Source organism: Ammodytes marinus (assembly GCF_949987685.1).
Source record: "Ammodytes marinus genome assembly, chromosome: 5".
In the NCBI taxonomy this organism is placed as follows: Eukaryota; Metazoa; Chordata; class Actinopteri; order Uranoscopiformes; family Ammodytidae; genus Ammodytes; species Ammodytes marinus.
Genome location: NC_137234.1, coordinates 5,325,172 through 5,350,135, shown reverse-complemented (window position 1 = coordinate 5,350,135; position 24,964 = coordinate 5,325,172). Strand labels below are relative to the sequence as shown.

The window sequence follows — 24,964 nt, the reverse complement described above, 5'->3', positions numbered from 1 at the left end:
GACAAATCTATCCGTCCAACTCCCTGCTAAAAGCTATGAGCAGTTCCAGTTGAATCCATCAAAATCTAATTCCTGATGAGTTAATACTCAGGATCCTCAAAATGTTTGGTTAATGGAAAGCTATATCCTTAACTGTTCTTTCCGGTGTGCAAAAAAAAACATTTATTCAGCACCTAGTGAAAGCACACAAAGAGTTTGAGCACTGACCTTCGAGCAGGCCGGTAGATTACAGGATCAACGTATCAGATTTCTTGTTATTTGCTGGCAGTTCATAAACATGGAATTTCTTCAGTTTGTGTTACTTCACGTTTTTTTTTGTAAATTTTGCCTAAAGGTGGACTCGGCGATTCTGGAGATTGCTTGTTGTCAATCAAAATCAAGAGAATTTCTCCTCACAATTCGCTACCCGTTCGTACTGTGTTCGTTGAAAATAAAAAAATATGGTGTTAATAATACACAGCCTAGGCTCTGTAAACTGGTATGTAAAGAAAGGAGTACCACCGTAGCTAGCAACACGCCCATTTGTATTAACATGGCTGTGTATTAACAGTGAAATTCACTTATTTTGATAAAAAGTGATTTTGACAACAAGCTTCTCCAGAATTGCTGTGTGAATCCTGACAAAGTGAGAATATTAAAGAAAATATCTTCGATAACTTTCAATTCAGAAAACCGATATTTATTTACATAAAACTTTGGCAACATAAGATATTTACATTATGAATCATTAGGCCTTCCCTTTTACATACAAGAAAATATATGACCAGAACAAACAAACTAATAAATAAACATGAATAGTATTTATACAAACCAATGTTGGCTTTAGACTTGATTATAAAATCACAATTTTGAAAAACAGGTTAGGGTTGACATCTTATATCACCATTTGACAACGCTATTTACCTATAGAAAGACCCATGCAGAAAACATGGCTTCCTCTGAATGATAAAATTACAAGGGCAATTTTAAACATCTTGGCAGAACCGCTATTCAACGCAGTGCCAAACCTGCCTTCAATCTTAAAACGTCCTGATTTAAAACAAAAGCCATTGATTAAAACAGAAAAGGGTGTGTGAGGGTGGAGGCTGAAAGGGACATTCATTCATCTGAAAAAGCATTTCAAGTGGTCGCTTACAAGACATCCTTCAGATCTGCCTTCAAACGCAATCCGGACAGAATGTGGTGAATAAAACAACATCACAGTCAAACACAGACTTGTTTTTGGTTTTGTGTTGTCATGGAAGCAGTCTCTTCCGGCTGTAGGTCTTGCCTGTGTTTGAGCGTGTGGTCGGCTGGCTGAAGGGAGAGAGCTCCACCACGCCTTCCACCTCTATCCTCCGCCCCGATGCAGCCCCGTCTAGTGAAGTGAATGGGGAATAATACGATTGTTAGTTAAAGGAGAAGTTAAACCGTGTTATCAAATAGTCAATACAACTTTGCAATTTGGTGTTGTATATTAAAAAAACTTGGGCAGAGGGTTAATGTATTGATAGTTATTTTATTGAAATGGTGCGCAATTCAAATAAAAGTAAAATAAAACTGTTGAAATACTGTAACTTGTAAACACTTTTTTTATTAATAAAACAAAATATTTTCCCCCTCTAGAAACAGAAACAGACATACTTTACATACTGGTGCATCTTATACTCTGGATTTTTTGTTACATGTTACGATATATTCTGTTAACATGCGGCTCGTACCTTTAACTTGTAAAATTAAAAACACAACTGTAAATCTTACCTTTGATAGTTGGCGTTCTCTTACTGGCAGAGCCTGTTTTGCCCTTGAACAACATGGGAGAGTGAGTGAGGGCCAGAATCCCACTCGCTGTCACCGGCTTTCGCACCTTAGCGCTGGGAGGAGTCGTCACTGTCAAAATGAGGAAAAACAGCAAAGTTACGTTGTTGGACTTAACATGTACATTGTCTTGCTTTCCTCTCACATCATTGCCCATTCAAAATTTGATCAGAAAATACGTCATTTTAAAGCTACAGTGCGTGACTTTTTCATTGAAATGAATGTCCGCTACATTCAAGCCAACAAGTTGAGACACAGTTGATTAAAAACTCTGTATTTTTCAGTATGCGTTTGGATGTACAGCAGAAGGTATAACATCCATGCACGATCACCGAAGGCTCACGTCATGTAGATGAGCCAACAGTGTTGTTAGAATTACTCAGAATTCCTCAAGGGGGCGACTGAAGTTACACACTATAGCTTTAAGTCAACATCGAAAGTATCTCCCAGAACTTCAAGGACATTTTTTTTTTTTTTTTTAACATTATATTGTCAACCATAGCTTACATGACTTGGCGTCTCCGTTCCCAGTGGCCCACATCATCTCTTCCTCTGCCCTCTGAGCCTCGGCGCAGTCGGCCTGCTCCGACAGCTTGTCTATCCAGAACAAGTCTTCTAATGGAGACAGAGGCGACGCGTCTGCTCCGACCGAGGGCGACAGTTTGGAAGTCAACGCCAACATGGCAGTTTTATTGTTATTGTTTGAAGGCTCATCCGTGTCCTCAACGTCCTGCAACCTGCTAACTCCAAGATCAGCTTCCAATAGTTCCACTAGCAAAGGCTCCCCCCTGAAGCCGCGGTCTTTGCCTCCGAACACTCCGATCTGAGCTCTCTTCTTGCGCGGCCAGCTGTTCAGGTTGTCCGGGGTCGCCTTCCCGACACTTTGAGGGGAAGGTGTCAATGGAATGATCTCTGCAGTTGCCATGGGAGACATCGTTCCAGAGGCATTGTGGGTAGGGGTGTAGGACTTGCAGATGTACGTTTGGACAGTTCCGCCCTTCCTAGGCGTGCTCTTGGCCGGGGTGACGTGAGTACAGACGGACGGTGAGACACACCCAGGATCTCTGTGATAAGAGAACTGCTGAGAGGGTTTCATACCGACCAATGGGCTTTGAGCTCCGGAATCGCCTGCGTTCATGGAGTCTGTGCGTGTCAGTCTGAGCTTGGGAAGTCCAGAGGATTGCATTTCCATCTCTACTTGATAACTTAAAGTGTTCGTGGACTTTTGTCGACTAGATCTTGCCAGTCCTCTAGGGGTTGAAAATCGAGGGGAATCATTTCCGTACCCCAAACGTGCAGCAGCCTCCCTCTGCTGGCGGTCGGGGGTCTGCCGGAAGCCGTAGCTCCGGCCGGGCGTTCCTTGGAGGAGCGGCAAACCTGCTTTAGGAGAGGCTGTGTTGGACAGAGAGTCTTCACTGGACTTTGAAGGTTTTCGGCAGAAGCTGATGTTCATCTTGAGACCGCCACTAAACTGGCTCTTTACAACCGCCGCATTTACAATCTCCATACTCTCATCGTCTGTGGATATCTGCGAGTTAAAATGTGAAGAGTCCATTTTCTGTGAACCTGTAGGGGGACTAGAATCCATCTCTAAAGTTTGTGAAGGTCCAGCCTGTACCTCCTCTTCTGTATCTGGCTTCAAGGTCTTTCTGACAATGTCAAAGTTCTGAAGAGATTCTGTTTTTAGATTTGAAGGAGGATTCTCACTCGACTGGGATCTTAAGTTACGTCTGGTGGGGGTAGCGCCTTGACCAGAACGCTTTCTAACAAGGGATTTAGTTGGGGACTTTACAGGCGTATTTGATACTTCAGAAAGAGCAGATCCTTGTGGTGGTGTAAAAACTGGCTTACATGGAGATGCAACATTTGGATTTTTAACTGGTGTTCTTCCAGAGCGGGTTAACATTAGGTGAGTAGGACTAGGGGTCTTGATTTGAGCTCCAGTGTTGGAATTAGGTGAGACGTGGTGGTCTTGAGGTGGTGTGAATTGCTGAGGAGGCATTTCCAGTAGACTAAGAATATCACCATCACTTTTTTCGGGTGTTTTTATCCTGTTGTGATGTTTTACCGGGTCTTTTTCTTGACTTTCTGAAGCCCTTGCCAGGCTTACTCGACAAGTCTTTTCAGGGGTCTTGAAAATGTCTCTTTTAGTGTTAGTGCTTTTGACGGGACTGTTGAACTTGTTGGGTGTTGTCATCCGTCTCGGAGAAGTGCGGGATGCAATACGATGCGATTCTGGCACCTTGAAAGTAGCAGCGTTTTCTGCAAATTTACGAGGGGACGGAGACCATGTGACGATCTTCTTGGGAGTCCTAGATATCGGGCTATTGAGAACATGAGGAGAGGAACGGCATTCGACTGAGGCCTTGACCGGAGTCCTGAGAATGCCCTTTAGTGGGCTCATCACTGGGCTATGCTTAGTCGGTGTTTCTACCACCAGAGTTCTTCTGGCTGGAGACTTGAAGGGACTGCCTCTCAGGGCCCTACCGAGCTCACGAGAGCTGTCTGCTACAGGGCTCTCTGGAACAGAGGAGACACACATCCTGGATGTCGATGGTGTTTTCGGGGTCCCAGGCGTTTGAGGCGTTCGAGGCGTCCCAGGCGTTCGAGGGGTCTTGGGTGTTGTGGTCCCATGGGAAGCTCCTCCACGTTTGCCGGGTGATTTTGTTGGCGTTTTACTTGGACTCTGAACAAAAACAGACACAAAAATGTTTTTAGTTAAAAAGGTCCCCAATTATGCAAAATTCCCTTCTCTATGTTTTTTAAACATTAATATAGGTCCCCGGTGTGACTACAGAAAAAAACATTTTTTTCCCTCAATCTCTACTTTTTGGAAAACTAGTGTTCAAAAACCGCAGCCGGATTTCTCTCCTTGTATGACATCATAAGGGGAGAAGCCACACCGCTCATTACCAACCTAACCTAGTACTGACTCTCAGAAAGCCCAATAATCTAACCAACAGTGTTTGGTGAACCTTATTATGAAAAGGAGAACTCACCTCAAAGACACTGGAGTCGGTCAACAGCCGTGACCGAGTCATCCTGGTTTCACTAGGTGATTGAGCAGCACCAAACAACAGACGCATCGGAGAGCGAACTGTTTTTACGTTAACGTCGCTGAGCGTGAGCTGGGACGCAGTGAGGGCCTTCTCCAGGTTGCGGGAGCGAGGCTGAGAACTTGAGTAGAAGGTGTTCAAGTGTCTTCTGGCAAACTTCTGTATCCTTGGGCTCCTTCTTAGGTCTGATACAAAGCCAGAAAGATAAAGTTATGGGTTGTGCTTGAATTATGTAAACATTCTCTTCATAGTCAAATACCACACAAGAGACCAATTCTTTGTAAAAACTTTTCAGAAACAGACTTTGTGAAGAAAAAACTAAAACTGTTGGTGTCAGTAAAAGACCTTCTGCAGGTTTGACTGGTGACTCTTCCACAATGCACTCCTCAGATGGGACGGATCTCCTGAAAAAGAGCAGTCAAAAAGAAAGTTCAAATTTTTAGTTTACAATAATTGTAAATACTGCAGATGTGTTTTTTTTTGTCATACATATAATCACAGAGGAATTGAAATAAAAAGACCTAAATGACGGTTGATAAATATGACCTACCTTCCCATCTGCTGCCGGTATAGGAGGCGACTGGTCACTTGCTTGTGATGGGGCGTTTCACACACTTTCTTTGTAAGAAGTTTGTGCCTCTCTGAAAAATAATTTCATCGATGATAATTTGCTTAAAAAGACTTGTTTGAAAATGGATGCTAGGTGAGACAAAATCCAAATCACTGGAAATTCTATCAGTGACTATCTGAACATCAACGTTACATGTAGGGCTGTGTCAAAAAATCGAAATATCGATATATCGCGATACTTAGTTTCCCGATATCAGTATCGATTTTTATATCAAAATATCGATATTTTTTTAATTCATTTTTTTATGATTTTTTTTTTTTTTTTTTTTATAATTTTTTTTTTTTTTTTTTCAATGCTTTATTGACAGTGCAGAGATACAGATATGAAATGGGGCAGAGAGGGAATGAAACAACCACGGGTCAGATTCAAACCCATGTCTGCTGTCAGACCTGAGCCTCTAGGATACTGACTATTGAAGTTAGATCAGTTTTGTTTATAAGAATACTTAAGATTCACAAAAGCACACTGATGTGTTTTCATTTTCATTGTGTCCTGTACAGTTAGTAAAAGAGTGAATTGGATTTGTTATGTTGATGTTAAGCAGCTGCAGCAGTGTTTGATCATTTGCCAAAACCAAAAAAAAGGAAGAAAAATAGTAAAGGAAGTTGTGAATTAAATAGTTTTGACTTCATTTGTCTGTACAATTATCACTATAGTGTGCTGTTATGTTTGCCAAGGCAACTTGTTTATGGAATATCGCAATATATCGTGATATATCAAGATACGCAATATATCGTGATATATCGTGATATATCGTATCGTGACCAGTGTATCGTGATACGTATCGTATCGCGAAGTCCTTGACGATACCCAGCCCTAGTTACATGACTAAATTGTTAAGTAAAAAGTTTAAATCTCCTTAAGATAAAAAAAAAATACCAAACAGTTTTTTCTTTCAATTCATTTCCAATAATGAATCCATTTACCATCAGATTCACTGGACCGCTTGCGTTTCAATCCTTCCAAAGCGGACACAGACTGGCTCCTTGGCATCTTGGCTTTCTTTGACGGAGAAACTCTCTCTTGGTTGAACAGATTTCTTCTCACCTTCGTCACTTCTGTGAAGAATCAGAACATGGTCTGAATTTAAGACTTGTACGTCAACATGGCTGGATGCCTCCTGCTAAATATGAAACTTCTTCCCCTGACAGTATGGAAGGATGATGACTTTTTAGCTTGCTTCTTAGTTAAAAAAAAAAAAACTAAGGTTGGGTTTAGTCGCAGGCATATTTAGGCATACAGCAATGAGTGATTACAACATACTGAGCAAACTAAGTACGCAGAGGGCTGGATAACACTCTCAAAGTGTTTTACTGAGGATTTTGAGACAATTCGAACCAAATTAACTCAAGCTATCCAAAGTCACTGTCCTTTATTAAAGGAGCCAACTACAAACCTTCCACAGCCATTATTCAAACCTGGTTTTATATTCATAACATTTTGGGTTGAGTAATCGGGTGATGCTGGATATGATCAAGTAAGATGTCAAACAGCACAAACCTTGTGTTTCTTGTTTCTGAGGCGGTGGTGGTGGTTCTGCAGCAGGTTTCTCCAAAGCAACAGAGACCTTTGATTTAGACTGATGAAAACACAATAAATCAGGTTAAATAATCTGGATTAGACAGGTAAAAATAACCAAGAAACACATGTTCAATCATCATCTCAGGTCTGCTAGTTCGGTGATAAGTCTTCACAGAGGACAACACAGTAAGTATTTGAGAAGGCAGATCATCAGTAATGCCTTTAAAAGTTAATATGCTAAATACTAGTTAATAAAAGTTTCATAATTATATCATAGGGATATGAGCAGTGATTCATTATAAAGGTTCATCTTACAGCTCTTGTAGTCTTTTTGGGCATCGTTATCTGGCGAAGGCTCTGTGACGATTCAGTCATACTGCGATGCCGGGTCAGCATTCCACTCCTAAAAAAAGACAGAAAAATAAAACCCTTAAAACGTATATCCTGTTTCAATGAAATAACAAACAATTTGACTAAATGCTAACCATTTAAAAGCCTCTGGGAAACTGGTCTAAAATAGTAAAAAAAAACAAAAAAAACAATTTATGTTATCAAAGTTAGGTGCATGAATAAGATTTTACACAAATATGACATGAAAACAGTGTCTTTCCATCAAACATACAGCCCCCTCTCTCACCTCCTCTTGCTAGCGGAGCGATCACGCAGGTCCTGTAGTCCATCTCTGCTGTCTGAAGCCATGCTGTTTAGAGAGAGGGGAGGAGAGGAGGCCGAAGGGGAAACGCTGTCCTTGGTAACTGACTCGTCACTGAAGAAGTCTGAAGGTAGAACGGCCACTAAAGCCTCGGGGAGCTGCGTGCCCAGACTGTGGTAAACGTCTGCTAGCACTCTGGGGACCGCCGTCAGGAACCTGCCATGACATGGACAGAATATTAAAAGACGCAAACAACTATAGATGAGAAATAATCGGTTAGTTTAAAGTCTGTGTTTCCTCATTACAATCCAAGATGGAGTAAAGTTTAAGGCAAACAATAAGCAGAATCCTATTACCAAACAAGTACAGGAAACTCAATCATGCATTTTTTACTAAATATATGCATACACTGTACATGGATAAAAAAAAGTTTGATTTGATATGATTTGTAAATCTGTTTTTGGCCTTCATCATTAATTGATATAGCTTTTTGTACTGTCTTACTTTAATTTTACCGGAATTGTTGTCAAACTCATCAACTTTGTATCCATTCTTTTAGCAAGAAAATGGTCTACAATACAACATTTAGGAGAATATAGCTTATCCCACCCCTGCAGCCCCACACACTTACCCTTGGAGAACCTCATCTTGAAGGAACCTTTCTAGGAAAGTTGGATCTTTTGTTAGGGAGATTATCCTGAGCATTTCAGCCATCTGAAGAACAAGAGGTCAGATTTTTTCAAATATTTATGATACTGTGCAAACAGAGTAGTTCAAGAAATAAACTTTGCTGGTTTAGCAAACTGGTTTAATCCGTCAATTTTAAAATATTTCAAAATAATCATATCTATGTTGTGGTTAATAATGTAGGCAATTCCATAAATATGGTCAGATTCCATTAAGTTTACCAAACTTCACCGTGTCACTTTTTTAAATCAGTATGGCTTCCAAAAGGAAAGACAGTGACAGAAAACAGTTTATTATAGCAGTTGAAGCACGGTGCATACTAACATAGAAAGGTTCAGGTTTAGAAATGAACATCAGATAACGGTAGTATACTCAATGGGGAGCATGTTACCTCCTCTGCCATCTGATCAACATCCAGAGAGTCTGAAGGCCGCGAGGAGAAAAGTCTGCACAGCTCGAGCCTCAGCAACACCTGCAGCTGACATCTAGAGGAGACAGCAGCCTGTTACTGACAGCTCAATAGAACTGACTTGAGTTTAAAATAGAATCATTTAATTAACCTTGTTTTATCAAGGAGGACGGGCACAAGTTTATCAGCAAGAAAACATTTTATAGTTGGGAGAGAGCCAGGTGTGAAATTGGCTGGTCTGGGATGTGAGCGTTTCATGTTTGCATGAACTTACTCTTAAAAAAATAAGGTTGAAGTACTCACTCTCTGACTTTGCTATCAACATCAGTGGCCGGGCCATAGAGCTGCCTGATGGATTTGCTGGTCTTGAGAAGGTGCTGCCGGACAAACAGGGAGGTTTTGACCTGCAAAGAAAAGTTTAGCAAATGAATCACAGTCATACTGTCTGTTACATTGTATTTCAATGTACTTTATTTGATGCACTGAATACTTTGATTACCTTGGAAAGAAAAGTTTGCAATATACCAAAATGTGCCAATTAACAAAGTGTATTAACAACTAAAATCACAATTTATTATTATTATCCCAAAAATTGTGCAGCATACAAATCTATGAATTCATCCACCATCAAATAATGTAAATAACCAGTCAGCTGCAAAAGATGTAAGACGGGGAGGATCTTGAAAAAAACATTTAAAGCTTCCCAAAGTCACTTACATTATTCTTGATTTTCTGGGTTTGTACCGTCATGGCTGTAACACTATGCACTTATTGGAAGTCACTTCTGATAAAAACCTCAGCTAAATGTAATGCGATGTAATGTAAAGCTGCCACGTGTCTCAATCACCTCCAAGTCGGATTCTGCTCCGAGGAAGGTTTTCACGGCCGACAGAAGCTGCCGGACGGCGGTGAGGAGCGAGGCGTCTTTCTCCACCACAGTCTTATCGTAGCTGGACTTCAGATGAGACAACAGCTCTGCCTCACTAGTGAAACCTGGGCAAAGGGAGAAGACGCATTACTTGATGTGTTACTATATCAGAAGATATATATTGACAATGTCCTTGTTTATTTGCTTTCTTGTAGAGAAGGCTTTTAAGTTTTGTTTCCTCAGAATTGTTTATTGGATTGTCGGTGACACACAAATTAAAAAGAAGAAAAAAATTTGTAAAAAAAAAAAAAACCTAATTAACTGATTAAAATCAAACATAAAATTCCAAGTAATATAAAATGAAATTAATAAATAACATCCAATGACACCATTCAAACAAGGGTGTTGTACAGTTTCAAACACTCACTGATGGTGTTTGCTGCTTCAGATTTGATCCTGTCACTGGAGCGTCTCTTCCCTGGTCGGTCCGGTCCGCGGCCCTCGGCCCCGAGCTGCTCTGCCTCTGCCTGGTCCTTCTGGGCTTTGACGTTCAGTCGGGCCACGTTCAGCATCTGCAGCGAGCGGCTCATGGTCTTCATCTTCTGTTTGACTGGGGTTCGCTGGGCGCCACCTGGAGGGCAAAGGCGGGACATTAGGAAATGCTTTGTGTATATATATTTTTTTTTTGTATATTTTCTAGTGATCCGAGATGGAAGAAAACCCGTCTTTATACACTGCAGTGCACAAGATATACAATGTTTCTGGCAATTTGTCTGACTGCATTTGTTCTTTGATTTTATTATCTCCTAAATGCAATTTCTAATGTCTAATCTTGATGTAGTTTATGCCCCTTTAAAGCACTTTGAATGGCCTTGTGTCTGAATTATGCTACATAAATAAACTTGCCTTGCCTTGAGAAGATATCCATGAAGTTTAAATCTTGATAAGATGATAGTGAAAACTGAATAATTTTTTTATTTTTTTTTTACTTTACTTCTGTTGAAAGGATAGTTGATGATTCCCAATATTATTATTTTAACTTCTATACTTGCAAATATTTAAAACGTTTAAAATAAAAAAATAAAAAAAACATTAACACATTTGATGTAAAACCTAGAATATGCATACAAATTGAGATGAAAATTGCATTTCTTACGTTTCTTGCCCCTCTTGTTATTGTCCCCCCGGGACGTTTGATAAAGCTCGGCCAGATCACTGATCAGATCCTGCTGTAGGACAGAAGACTCCTCCTCTTCTTTCTGCTCGGGCGCCGCATGCAGCAACCTGTTCAACGAGGCAAATTAGTAACTTCACCATGTGGCAACATCTTGGTCCTTCCAAGTCAAACATCCAAACTGTAGTTTACATTTTGTGAGTTAAATTGTTTCAGGTTGATTCTTTCTGTGTTACGTCTGCTAGTAATAGCTCTTGCTTTATAAAGTACTACATGAGAAATAAACAAACATTTTGAAATCATAAGTACCTTATTGACTCCATTAAATGGGAACTCACTCCCGACTGGTCTGACTGAGGGAACCAACTCTCCAACACGTTTGTTGTCAGCGGGCAACGGCCGACTTCCTGCTGAGCCCATTCAGGGACCGGATAATCATTCAGAGAATCTGCGCAATAAAAAAAAAAAAAAAAAAACAATAAACTGCTGAAATAACATTCACAATGCCTTAAATAAAATAAATGCTAACATCTTACACGTTTAGAAGTTTCAGCTTTCACATTTCAATATCACTGCTCCAATTTTCACATGCACATTACCTTTATCTATGGGATATCTAATACAAAGTTTCACTGGCAACTACTGCAACTACTGGCCTGGTATGCATACTACAGCGTTTTATGTCCTTTTTGTGGATCTGTGTGCATGTGGATCGTTTTCAAAACAACGTTGATTAAAACGAGGAACTTTTTTTTAAATCGGAAATGTAAAGGAAAATCTTTGGAGTTTTTAGCGTCACCTTTCTTGTGTGAATGTTGCCTTAGTTACTATTCTATCCTTACCATCGACACCTTCCCCATCCTTCTCCATGATGTCATACACCACTCCCAAAACACTGCTCACAACCTCTGGCAGTTCAGCTGAGGATTCTGCCGTTGCCGGGGCTACGATATCGTTGATCAGCAGTTGGTTATTCTGAATGATTCCAGGCTGGAGAATGGTGAGCAGAGCCGTAGACTGAGACAACGGGGAGAGGACGGCCGAACACACCAGACCGCCGTCATTCACCTCAGAAAGCTGCGGGAAAAAACAAAACACAGGAACATTTTTTACGGTTAGTCAAGTTGCTTTATTCATCAAGTAACACAAAGCAGATACACACAAAGTACACTTAAAAAAGTACGAGAAGTTTATTAATAAATTCACACGGGAAATAGGATTTTCTTTTAAATGACGGAGCTATCTGACCTGAAAAAAAACTTAACATTATCAAAACAAAATGTTTCTGGAAATGGAAAGAACATTAAAAACACTTGTTGGTCTTAACACTTGAGCTGAGGATTATTCAAAGACTGCTGGGGTTGTGACAGATGATTAGAATCATTGACTTTTAAGGGGCAGCCCTAAGTGGAAAGCTATTTCATAAAATCAATGCAAAACCAGAATCTAATGGTTTGGTTTCTGATTTTTTCTCTCAAAGTTGAACACAGCAGAAGTAATTTAGAGTGAAGAGCTGTAACATGTAGCAGATCAACAAAAAAATTGCAACTTATTTCAAAAGTAGGAAACTGTTAAAGTGCCTCTACTGTATAACTAAAACACATTCTACGCATGACCACATCATGTCTTAACGTCTCACCATGTGCAGTGAATGAGCGGACAGTTCTGTCAGCAGTTGCTGGAAGGCAGCAGCACCCTGCTCACTGCTGCAGGAGCTCTGGAGCACCCATGACTCTGTGGGGGTGTGTGTGAGTGAGGAGGGTTCCCAGGCATGCAGCGCTCCCTTCACACACACTGCCACTGAATCTGAGAGAAGCCTCTGTCTGCGGGACACTGGCTCAACCATGATGCCACAGCTCTGCTTCACTTCGCCTGTAAGGGCATAGAATAACAACACACACATTGAGGATTTACACAGTATAAGGTCTCATGATTCTTTAGTACTATTTAACCTGCAGGTCATATGAATAGTTTTAAAGGAATAGTTCAAAATGTTTTATTTTTAGCTTGTCTTTAACTGTCTGGTTAAAGACAAGGCAACAGAAACCCTCCCTATGACAGTGTGCTTGCATTTTTAATGAAGAAATGGCAAAGGTCGCTAGTCGCTGTTTAGCTTCGCTCAAACAGTAAAATGCATGGTTTCTGTCATCTTGTCGTGACCCGAGAGTGAGGCAACAAGCTAAGCTAACAATAAAAACCTTTTGAACTTTTCCTTTAACACCAGTTATAACAGACAAAGCTCTTCCATGTTACCAACCTTGCTCCCACTGCAGAACTCCACCAATGACAGGAAAAGCTAATCGGTAGAGGCGTTCAGAAGACAGCAGGTATCCAAGGCTGGACTTTATTGCAAAAGCCTCCGTCGAGAAGCCTGACTCTGTCTTCTGAGAGCAGCAGAGGTTCAGCAGCGCCACCACAGGGACGATTCTGCCGCCGGACTGAGCTAGGACATCGGACAGTCTGTCAAAGCCCAGGTGGTCCTCACAGTTCATCACCTGCAATGAGGAAAACATATCAATGTTGCATCAGTCAGTTAAAAGACAAATGTGTTAATTCATTACAAACAGTGTTATAATAAGCAGTAGCTTGATGGAAACTCATTCCTGGTCCTAAAGGTTGCTTTACAGTGAAAGGTGGAGTCAGTGAGTGCACACAGTACAGACAGTTAGCAGATCATGAGGAGATATACACTGATTTTGACAAATACATTTTGACAACAAACAACTCTCCAGAATCGCTGACTCAACCTTTAACTGATATAGTTACAAGAACCCGAAAAACAGGGTGGCAGTCACCTGTTAAACAACTAATCATATTCACAATACAAATGACTTAGTTTTCAATGCCCATAATAATACCTCCACATCTAGGGTACAAACAATATTATATACAAATGATTTTGTTATCAACTCGATTTATAAATATTGTGATTTCTTTTTTTTTTAAGTGTGCATCTATTGTTTTTAGGCTCCAATGCTTTACTCACCTGGACATTTGATCTGCTGTCAATCCAGTGCAGCACCACCTGCCTCTGCAGCAGCATGTCGTTAAGGCCCTTTGATACAACATGCTCCGTCACATCTGCAGGCAGCTGCTGGTTCCCCAAAGAAAGATAGTCCACAAGTTGCGTCCTGGACCGTGGACATCCTGAGACAATAAACACAACATTCCTTCCGGTGTTTGAAACGTCATCCTCCTGTGAAACGCTGCTGGACTTTCCAACAGCTCGGCTCGACCTCCGGGGCCTTAGCGATAATTTAGTGGGAGAGGTGATGTCAGGTCTGTCCCATTGGAAGTCTAACAACGTTTCTTTGAGTGCATTTTGGACTAAAGAGGATTGACTTGATTGCTGTTTATTCTGCTGTTGTTGTTGCTGAGAAGGAATCTGCTTATCTTTCACGTCAAACTTGGCTTCAAACTCCATTTCAAAGTCCTCAAAGGTTTTGTGACGTAGCTCCTTGAAGTCCGAACCCCTCGATATGAGGCTGGCAGTACCCCCAGTCTTTGATTGAAAGAACTTGTAACCCCAGCGCACTTTCTCCAATCCATACTTGCAGCCGAAGTGCAACAGAATTTGCAATATTCCTCTTTTCAAGAAATGATTCCTGGCATCCACTTGATCGCCTGTCTCGCCTTCTCCATAACAATTCACATCGATAACAAACACCAAGTTGTGTAAAGCCATGCCGTCCTCCAAAGACAGTGAGTGGCCTCCAGAGCCTCAAAAATTCAACGATAATCCATGAAAACACAGTATGTTATGATCGGATGTCCCCTGCCACTTTGGATGTTTTTAAGTCCGCTGCCATTTGTTTGTGGGCACAGAGACGTGTCTACGCTGTGCTGCTAGCTAGCTATCACAGCTACCAAAACTCAAGTTTACTTACTCACAAATTAGCTTTGACAGGTGAAACCTGGTGTTTCACAGTCTTAGCGCTCGCCGCTGCTTGAAATAAAGTGGAACCCGCGGAAGAAAATATCCACGTCCGAGTTTATTCAGTTTAAAAGCCGCTTAGCGTTTCAGTTTGAACTCTTTCATAGACGCCATTTTCTGTCCTTAACCGTTCGCGCTCCTTGAACGGGAGCCCACCCTCTTCGCTGTGATTGGTTACATCCTGAAGAACAGTAATCTAATTGGTCCAAAGTCTAGTGTACACAAGTCTCATGTTGACTGCTCATTGGTTGATAGCACCATCAATCAAATCTTGGAGAACGTAAATGATACGCAGGCAGCACTTGTATTTAACTTTTAAAAGCAAAACCTCTGCAGAGTTGAAGACTATATGTTTTACTCTTTTAAGGGAATATGTTCCGTTTGTTTTTTGTTTCTCTACAGTACCCTAGAAAAATAAGAGAAATATATAGGCCTATATTTTATTACAATTAGCCAATTAGTCAACCTGCTTGTCTCTGAGTTAGTTAGTTAGTTAGTTAGTCATTATAGGCTATAATGCAATAGCCTATAATAGCCTACAATGTAGAGTATTATTATGAATTGATGAAATGTTAAACCTGCAGTGTGTAGAATTTGGGGTTTTATTTCCTAGCAGATTTTGTAGAAAGTAATTATAATATCCATAAGTACATTTAATTTAGTGCATAATAGCTCAAACATTTTTTAGATATATTTTTTTCCCTTAGAAAGGGTCTCATATATGTCCATATTTCTGCATATCTTGGACCAAGGCCAGTGGCCGCCATCTTGAAAGTGTCATGGTTGGAATGTCATCAGGTGCATTGTTTAGAAATTAGAATTGTTCTTGTCCTTGAAGGCCACTGTAGCTTCTGTTATTATTCGAAAGGGTTGGGGTTACCCAGGGAGCGTTACATTCTAGAACTTTGTAGAACTTTCTTGATGATGTCATATTAAACACTGCACCTTTAAAGGGATTTGGTTCAACTATTAAAGTTTTGCAGCTTGCCGTTCTATGTTTATTTTCAAAAGAAAGTTTTTTTTCATGTTGGTCCACTGATGATAGGCTATCTTCTTGCTCTTTGGCAAGTCAAGCAGTGAGAAGGAGAGTTTGGGATTCTCAACCAGTCTTGAATCTCACTGCCTTAAACCTGCAGTGTGTAGAATTTGGGTTTTATTTCCAAGCAATTTTGTAGAAAATAATTATAATATCCATAAGTACGTTTAATTTAGTGCATAATAGCTGAAATGTTTTTTTTTTTTTAATTATTTTTGTTTCCCTTAGAAAGGGTCTCATATATGTCCATATTTCTCCTTGGACCAAGGCATGAGTGCCGCCATGTTGGAAGTGTCATGGTTGGAATGTCATCAGGTGCATTGTTTAGAATTTAGAATTGATCTTGGCCTTGAAGGCCACTGTAGCTTCTGTTATTATTTGAAAGGGGTGGGGTTACCCAGGGAGCCTTGCATTCTAGAACTTTCTAGAATTTTCTTGAACTTTCTTGATGATGTCATATTACACACTGCACCTTTAAATGGAAAAATACTTTAACAACATTTGGCGTTGATCTGGCAGCCTATCACTGGTTTTCCAATGTTCCCTCAAGTTTTAAGTGAAGCAAGAGCCCTTGTGAGAGAGTCTACCCTCCAGAAAAATGCACATATAATTCCATCAATGGCAACACATACTTAAAGGTGCAGTGTGTACATCATCAAGAAAGTTCTACAAAGTTCTAGAATGCAACGCTCCCTGGGTAACCCCACCCCTTTCGAATAATAACAGAAGCTACAGTGGCCTTCAAGGACAAGAACAATTCTACATTTTAAACAATGCACCTGATGACATTCCAACTATGACACTTTCAAGATGGCGGCACTAGGGCTTGGTCCAAAATATGCAGAAATATGGACATATATGAGACCCTTTCTAAGGAAAATAATAATAATTAAAAAAAAAATGTTCAGCTATTATGCACTAAATTAAATGTACTTGTGGATATTATAATTACTTTCTACAAAATCTGCTAGGAAATAAAACCCAGAATTCTACACACTGCAGGTTTAATAGCAAATTACACTGTTTAATACATGTTGAAAATACATTATACAGAATGCATCTTTCTAGAATAAGTTAATAAATGAGGCCACAATGTCCTTATTCAAACCTTACAGCTTTGACAAAAATCCTTGCAACAGGAATGATCATCTCTCTGCATGCACCCAGCGTATTCTCATATAATTTGTCAGAGCACATTGACATGTTAAATGTATTTTCTTCTTCTCTGGAAGGAAAATCAGAAAAATAAAGATTTAAGGAAATAGAAACGTGGATATGTGGGTCACCCTCTGTTTTGCATCTGTAATCACCTCTTTCTGTACAGCACCAGGGGGAGACAAAGAGCTTGGAAAGATTTTGAAATAGAGAGAGAGAGAGAGATAGAAAGAGAGAGAGAGAGAGAGAGATAGGGAGAGAGAGAGAGGGAGAGGGAGCGAGAGAGGGAGATAGGGAGAGAGAGAGAGAACGTTTTCTTTATTAGTCAATTTACACAAGGCTACATTGAAATTTGTCTTTTTCCCATTTCCCATCTCAAGTTAGACAGAGAGAGAGAGAGAGAAATAGAGCGAGAGAGAGAGAGAGAGAGAGACAGAGAGAGAGAAAGAGGGAGAGAGAGATGAGATGAAAGAATGTTCTTGACTCTGTTTGCTGTGTCCCACCAGACGCCCTGTAAGTCATGACACCAGCATGTAGGTCGCGGATGCTTCTGGAAGCGTGCTGCTGGCCAGACTAAATGTACAAACATCTTTGCACACAAGCAAAAGTGTACGTGCACAAAAGATGATCAGAGTGAATATTGCTTGAGGAGTAAACCAAACAAGACATTCTGCCCTTTTCATTTGTTATGGTTATACATTCTACAATAGTGTGGCCCATGCAGGGTAAAATGTCTGCACTATCTGATGGAATGGCAAGCAATTTGGTATCCCTCATAAATCCTTATTTCAACAAGTCCAATACTATACTTCAGTTTAACAAATACCTTAAAAATAAATATCCAATTTCCTAGCCAGTCAATAATTTATTGTTTTAAATGACAATGTTCGGGGCCTTTTTAGATCAGGGGCCTATATTGAGACAGTAAAAAAAAAAAAAAAAAATCTTCGTAGGCCCTGGGGCTTCAGCCCAGGTAAGCCCGTGCATAAAGGCGGCCCTGGACATAAGGTTCTCCAGGCTGTGGGTGGATGCTTTCAACTTGGCAAAGACTCTCAAATATTGTACCAGTTATGAATCATGCTGACTTGTATGGCTACACATTGTTACAATTGCCGTGACAAGATGTAGATGAATGTCCTCGTTCAGTGCCATCATGAACCTTTTCTGTTTCCACTGACCCTAAACAATATCGTCTGTTCTCTGTGTTGTGTTTGTATTACAAACAAGAACTGGCTAAAGCTTTTGGGACATTTTCTCCTGGTGACGCAGCACTTGGACTGCTTTCCAAAATAAACCATAACTGGTGTGCTTAATGAGGAAAAGATGGCCAATACAATCAAAATCTGTTGAGTTTAAAATCAAAAAGAGTATACATGAGGTGGTATTATATTCTCTTAACCCTTTAAATGATATATATTTACTTCGGGGAAAGCTTGAATAGTGAAGTTCTGAACGGGCAGACATACAGTACAACGATGGGAGCAAACTAGATAACCATAACTATCATAACAAAATAAAATTAGCAAGTTTCTTTTTTGTTCATATGACAGGTCTGGTGTATAATAAATGGACTTTTTGCAAGAACAGGATATCCTTTTCACTTAAAAACAAACCAACGTGTTTGTTTTATTCTACGGTGACATGATGTTTACGTACGTCAGCTTTCACACGCTCACAAAGACACACGCATTGATTTAACCTTGAACTAAGTGTGGGGTGGTAATTCATCTCGGTGAGCGATCATAGTGTCTATATAATCTATAATCACTGTTGTTATGTCACAAAGCTGTAAGTTCCTCTTTCACATCATATGTCAAACAGTTTAACTGCCTTACTTTGTTTACTGCTTATCCATTCTGTTAAAGAAGCTACCATCTATCCTAATGTACCGGCTATAGGTCTAATTATTGGACCTCAAGGTAACCATATGTATATTTCTAAAGGGAAAAACAGACATGTTCTAATCCTAAGCAGTAAACGGTACAGTACAGTATGTATTCACTTTTGTTTGAACGCTGATGTTCAATATCAGGTGAGTAACGCCAAATAGAAAAAGAAGTTTGGTAAAATATTAATATTGTTCATTCTTGTAGCGCGGTGTCCTACTGGTCTTTATGTAATTAATGTGCCTCAAAAGACTGAATTCTTCTGTTGAGGCCATGCACGAGATAATACAAGACATGTGCACTTGTATTTGGATGATACAAAGCATCAGAAATCCTGTTTGGTGGAAGCATAGTGTATTTGTGTCTGTTTGCTGTGGGCTCTGTCGCATCCTGTCTGGCTTAGCTAGCACTTATCATTACACTGGTGCACTTAGAGCGGTGATGTCGCCTTTCAAGCATCTTGGCATCCCACCGACAGTAAAGAAGAAAACATGGGCACTTTAACAAGATCACATGCTTTCAGCTTCAGCATAGCCTCGGCCACTTTGATAATAGGACGTTATGTAACTTATTGTTAGCCTGTACTTGTTGTACAGTTTGTTCCGTTTGCTACAGGTTCTATGAAACCGATAATTGCTATTTTATGCTATTTTGTCAGTGACCAGCATGCTATCACAGGTCGGTCGCATTAGCCCTTTCTGAAAGTAAAGTTATAATGCGTAACTTTTAAATACATGAATGTCGGTTACATTCAAGCCATTGCCAAACGAGTTGACACAAAGTTTCGTTTAAGCTTATCAGCTCCACAAAACTATGTCTGTATTTCTCAGTTTGTCAGCGTTTACAAACTGGTGTCACCCCCTGACACTCGTACAAATCCCAAGAAGCGCCCACAAAATGTTTCTGTTGTTGATTCTTCTGCTGAGAAAAAAACCTGGATGTACAGCAGAAGGTATAAAATCCATGAACGCTCACCGAAGGCTTTACCTCATGTAGATGCATTAACAGTGTTGTTGTTATTACTCAGAATTCCTCATTCCCAAACCATCATGCAACTAATTAATGAAATATCCTCACAAACTATACACTGCAGGAGGAAGTATGCGTAACATGATGGAGGCATGAACTGGATCAATATGTCACCCCAGCGCATGACGACAAAATGTGTTTGTATACGTACACACACTTAAATACGTTCGACACAAAATCTCAGTGACGCAAATGCTTCCAGAGTTGCGTTGTTGGACATAATCACACAGGCGGTAATTCTGCCATGGTTTGATGTGGTTAAAGACAGTTCTACAAGCACTTGACAAACAATGACTAATGTGTGTGTGTGTGTGTGTGTGTGTGTGTGTGTGTGTGTGTGTGTGTGTGTGTGTGTGTGTGTGTGTGTGTGTGTGTGTGTGTGTGTGTGTGTGTGTGTGTGTGTGTGAGAGAGAGAGAGAGAGATGAAGAGCGAGGTCTGGAGAACTTAAATGTGCCAACAGCTGGCCTTTGTCCATTCTCTCTATTGGTTGTGAGCTATGGTTGTCAGACAGGAAGTGGCTGTTGTTAATGGCAGGGCAGATTTGACAGGGTGCTTTTTGTCATACATTGGGAGTCTCTAGTCACACCGGGAACTTATATTAATGTTTTAAAAAATTAAAAAGTTAATATTGCATAATAGCTGACCTTTAATTGGACTTTATTCTTAGTCAAAGCACATGTACTGTATGCAACACAAGCAGGCTTCTCAACTAAAGCATCGTCTCCAGTCATGGAAGTCATGCATCATGTTTAACTTGTCACCGAGGCGAATAGGAGAGTAGGGGTGATTAGCAATAGTAGGCATGGCTGCAGTGGCTCTTTGTGAGGCTCCAGATAGCACTCCTTTCAGGTCGCCGTGGCCCGAATTCATTGATCAAAACCCGACATTACTGAAAGTGCGTCACCAGCTGAGGAAGCATGAAGGGGACGCATGTCAAGAACTGTGAAAAAGTGTTTACTTTGGGTTCTGACGTCAATTCATGTTAACAATAACACTGAAGATGGACAGCCAGTGAAGGCAACAACATCACATCACACTGTCTTGTAACATCCTCCTGTAATGGTAATGCCTATTGCTAAGTTTCTGAGGGGTCCTAATGTGAATGTGTATACACTTTTTGTTGTATAGATACAGTTCATTGTCATATAACTTTACAGGGCTTTTCGTTGTTAATTTGTATTTGTTTCTGTCTGTGTCTCTGTGAGTGTGAATCAGATTGGATTTCAGTGTCAGGATAACTCACTAATAATACAGTTTTTTTCGATCGCTAACCCACAGTGGGCACAACTGTAGCTCAATGTGCAAAACTCTAACTACAGTCTGCACTACCAACAGTCACTGAAGCTGAACAGTTCACTTCAACAAAATAGGCTCAGTGCAGCAAACACTATGAATTGTCCTCACTGAGATAACACACACCCTGTCACTCAGAATATGCTCAGAGTACAAACACTAGCATCAGACCCCAATACATAAATTACAAATTTTTTTTTTTAATAATTTGAGTTATTTCACACAAATTACGTAATATTTTCTTTGATGAAAGGGTGAAATTCTTTCACATGAAATTGTTTATTTTATAACATACCAGTTTTTTTAGGAAAACAAAAATAAATGAAAATCAGAAGTTTGCTTCAATAGATACACATGTTGTATATTTTATTGAAAACATTTCCAAATGTAGTATTTATCTGTGTAAATATTCTATAATTGTAATACAGAAATATACCCTGTAATGTTGTCATTTACTGTAAGGATGCAACTCTAAGCTGTTTGTTTGCTGGAAAATTCGTATTACAGATGCAACTTTAGATTTTTGCAGATTGGGTTGCACTCTCAACCCTGCCTCTCTCAATGAGAGACCATGATTCACAACAGGGTCTATCAGTGTAGCCCTTACTGTATTTCATCAGACATTACAGCTCTATGTCTTCCTCCACACATCCACACTCTCACTGCCACTCTTCTCCCTCCAACAACAGTCTTCATTGGTCCATTTCCAAAAAAATATATATTTTTGAGCTTTCCCTTTATACTGTATATGTTCACTAACAAGTCTAAAACAAGACATCTTACAGTAATGTTTCAGTTGAAATTGCAATCCGCAGTGTTTGAAAGGCATTAATTCTGTTTTGAATGTGCGGTTTACAGTTGTGGCAGTAGTGTGTTAGCGTTTGAAAAAAAGGGCTGGAAATCCACAGTGTTGTGCAGGCTGTGGTTAAGCCATGAGATAGGTGTGTAGAGTTTTGAAAATTGTGTTTAAGCAATGAAAAACGAGCTAAAACGAGCTAGAGTTTGGTCCGAATGAACCGCTGCTCTGCATACTGTTGTTAGAGTTTTGCACATGTCGCTCCAGTTGTGCCCACTGTGGTTTAGCAATAAAAAAAACTGTAATAATAATAATAATTGATAGGTTTTATATAGCGCTTTATTGCCAAGGCACTCAAAGACACTTTACAGGGTTCCTGGTTCAATTCGTTCACACACAGTCATACTGGTGGTGGTAAACTACGAGAGTAGCCACAGCTGCCCTGGGGCAGACTGACGGATAATAATAATTAACTAATAGTTTTTTTCTTCAAAAATGTCCCTTTTTTAAAATGGAAATTTAAAAATAAATTAAATATGGAAACTGAATCAAAATACTTGAAAATATTTATTAAAGTACATATAACAAACATTGTAACATATATGTATAAATATACAGTATATAAAGGTTATGATTTTCTTTCAAAGTCAAGGCGACTTTAGAAGTCAGAAAGAGCGATACATCTACAACTCCACTTGGTTATGGACAGAGCGATAGAATAAATAAAAACAGGTAGAAAGGCATTTTTTTTTCTGCTCAAGAATCGAAGCGAGAGCAGAGATTGAATTCACTTTGAAGCTTTGTAATGGTACTCTACTTCTTCAGCGCAGGCCAGGTCACTTTTGATGCTCCGTATACATTTGCTTAATGAAAATATGTACAATCTGGTAAGTCGCAATACTAACATTTTTCAACAGTCTATTTAATGGTGACTGGTCAAGTAGAAAAATCTGGAATTGAAACAAAAATACCTATACAACTTTTTAAAGTGGAAAAATATCAAGCAACACCCATCATTGGAGTCTTCCTCACAGACAGTAGCTACAGTAGAAAAGGAATACATTTGAAGCGTGGTGTGTTCAACACTGCGTCATCTGCTACTGTTTACACTCATATCTATACAGCAGTATATCAGCAGCCTACAGCACTGATAGTAATCTTTACAGATATGCATCAAGAGCATCTTTGAGCTGTATACCAAAATATTGATATGTTAGTATATATATATTAAAAGCAGACTTTTTGTATGGTAACAGCAGCTTATACACATACAGGCAGGCTGGCATGACAGGCCAGTTTGGTTCAGTTCAGTTCAGGCCTCCGTTTGAAGTGGCGTCAAGGCGAACTTTGAGGAACGTTGGTGCGTGTCCCGGGCGGCTAGGCATGGGATGGTTTCAAGGTATACCACGGTTTGAAAAAGTCAAGGCTGCAAAACAGCTATACCATTCTAAGGTATAACTTGTTTTTTTACCCAGACATTCCAAAAAATAAAACATTGGAGAGCTGTAATCGCAACACCGTGATACTGTCAAAACCGTTGTAATTTTGGCTTAAGGTTATTATCATATACCGTCAGAATATCATAACCGGCCCATGCCTATACAAGTCCCAGCTCCCTTTTCTACTGAGTGGAATCGGAGTCACTGGAGTCCATGCTGGTCTGTGTGGATGTGGAGGTGCAGCTGGGGTTGGCGCTGGGCAGACAGTGGAGGGTCTGCGTGCTCCGGCGAAGGTTCTCCAGTGACTGCAGGAAGGAGCGCCTTGCCCTCTCCTCTTCCAGGGGGGACGAGCCCTCTTCCTCCACCTCTGCGATCTCAGCGAAGGTGACGGGCTGGGTCTTGAAGCGAGCCTCGCGGGAGCGGCGGGCGCGACTCTTGCCCCGCGCCGGGCACTTGGGAACGGGCAGCTGCTGGGGGAACTCCTCCATAGCCATAGAGGACATGAGGTGGGCTGGAAGCACGTGGAAGCCCGCAGGAGACTCCATGACCATCTGACGCACGGCAGCCATTGGTGGGGAAAAACAGAAGCCGGAAAAATATAGGTACAAACAATGTTTACTTTTAGTGACCGGATCAAATGAAACACAGCTGGAAGAAGACAGCTGTTTTTTCTTTCTTTCTGGTGTCTTGTCCGGTTTGAAAGTTCAGGTCTTTGTATCAGGAGCAACAATGTAAGAGTTTGTCCAACGTCAAGTCAAGCGAATAAACACTCCTCAAATCTCCCACAAGTCCAGGCACAATGATGTGTTCTAAAGACCGGTCTTAAAGAAACACTTGAAGCTCAGAAGCTGCTCTGCTATTCACTCTCGGTGGGTACTTCAGTGTCCAATCTGCTGTTGCCGAATGTCTCTTTTCTCTCTGGCTGTCTCTGGTTTGTTGTGTGTGTATCTCTGAGTCTGCTCAGTATCTAATGCCACCAGCAGCTCCAGCTCTGTCTTTTATAGCAGCGGACTAGACAACCCACTCTGTCCCTCTCTCTCTCTCTACACACACACACACACACACCATGTGTTTTCCAGGTCCCTCCCACTGCCCACCTTCCCTCGCGCTCATGGTTCCGGCTTTCCGAGCAGTAAGTCACCTTACAAAAATAAACACATGAGGAAAGAATCTATCTGTGTGTGTGTGTGTGTGTGTGTGTGTGTGTTTGAGAGAGAGAGAGAGAGAGAGAAAAAGAGAGAGAAATGGTGTAGACAAAAATTGATATGTAGAATGGAGTGACACAATCAGAGGACAAGATCCTTGGGTTAGACAGGGGTTAGTCAGAGCTCTGTAAGAAATAACTATATGTAGTGTTTATGATATTGGACAATACCAAAGGAGTTGATTCAACTATATGGCAATTGTGGCGTCAATGTTGCATTCTATGGCTTAGCATTATCTTGGAAGATGTTCACTTTATTGTCCCATGTATGTATTGCCACAAGTTACTCTGGAGCCTAAAAAAAACCAAAGAAGAAAGCAGTATGCATGTAGTTACCATTCAGTTGAGAACTAACTGTATATATCCATTGTTCGCCATTTGTATTTGGACACATTA

At 40.4% G+C, this 24,964-nt stretch overlaps 2 protein-coding genes across 2 annotated transcripts; both read right to left on the bottom strand.

Annotated features, from left to right (window-relative positions):
* Nucleotides 1–869: 869 nt before the first annotated feature.
* Nucleotides 870–14,480, bottom strand: ticrr (TopBP1-interacting, checkpoint, and replication regulator; the record flags this gene model as incomplete). Its single annotated transcript, XM_080027105.1, has 21 exons — nucleotides 870–1,357; nucleotides 1,741–1,869; nucleotides 2,305–4,483; nucleotides 4,797–5,038; nucleotides 5,199–5,257; nucleotides 5,404–5,494; nucleotides 6,411–6,542; nucleotides 6,985–7,063; nucleotides 7,321–7,408; nucleotides 7,643–7,873; nucleotides 8,289–8,371; nucleotides 8,736–8,829; nucleotides 9,057–9,157; nucleotides 9,601–9,746; nucleotides 10,049–10,252; nucleotides 10,778–10,905; nucleotides 11,105–11,243; nucleotides 11,638–11,872; nucleotides 12,435–12,667; nucleotides 13,053–13,290; nucleotides 13,782–14,480. The coding sequence occupies 21 exons, from the start codon at nucleotides 14,478–14,480 to the stop codon at nucleotides 1,236–1,238; spliced, it is 5,652 nt and encodes a 1,883-aa protein (XP_079883231.1). The 3' UTR covers nucleotides 870–1,235.
* Nucleotides 14,481–22,560: 8,080 nt separating this feature from the next.
* Nucleotides 22,561–24,285, bottom strand: cUnh11orf96 (chromosome Un C11orf96 homolog). Its single transcript, XM_080028193.1, has one exon. The coding sequence runs from the start codon at nucleotides 23,931–23,933 to the stop codon at nucleotides 23,547–23,549; it is 387 nt and encodes a 128-aa protein (XP_079884319.1). The 5' UTR covers nucleotides 23,934–24,285; the 3' UTR covers nucleotides 22,561–23,546.
* Between the last annotated feature and the right edge of the window lie 679 nt (nucleotides 24,286–24,964).

What these genes read in the sequence shown, in the direction of transcription:
- cUnh11orf96 (XM_080028193.1), bottom strand. Translation starts at nt 23,933, where the DNA reads ATGGCTGCCGTGCGTCAGATGGTCATGGAGTCTCCTGCGGGCTTCCAC.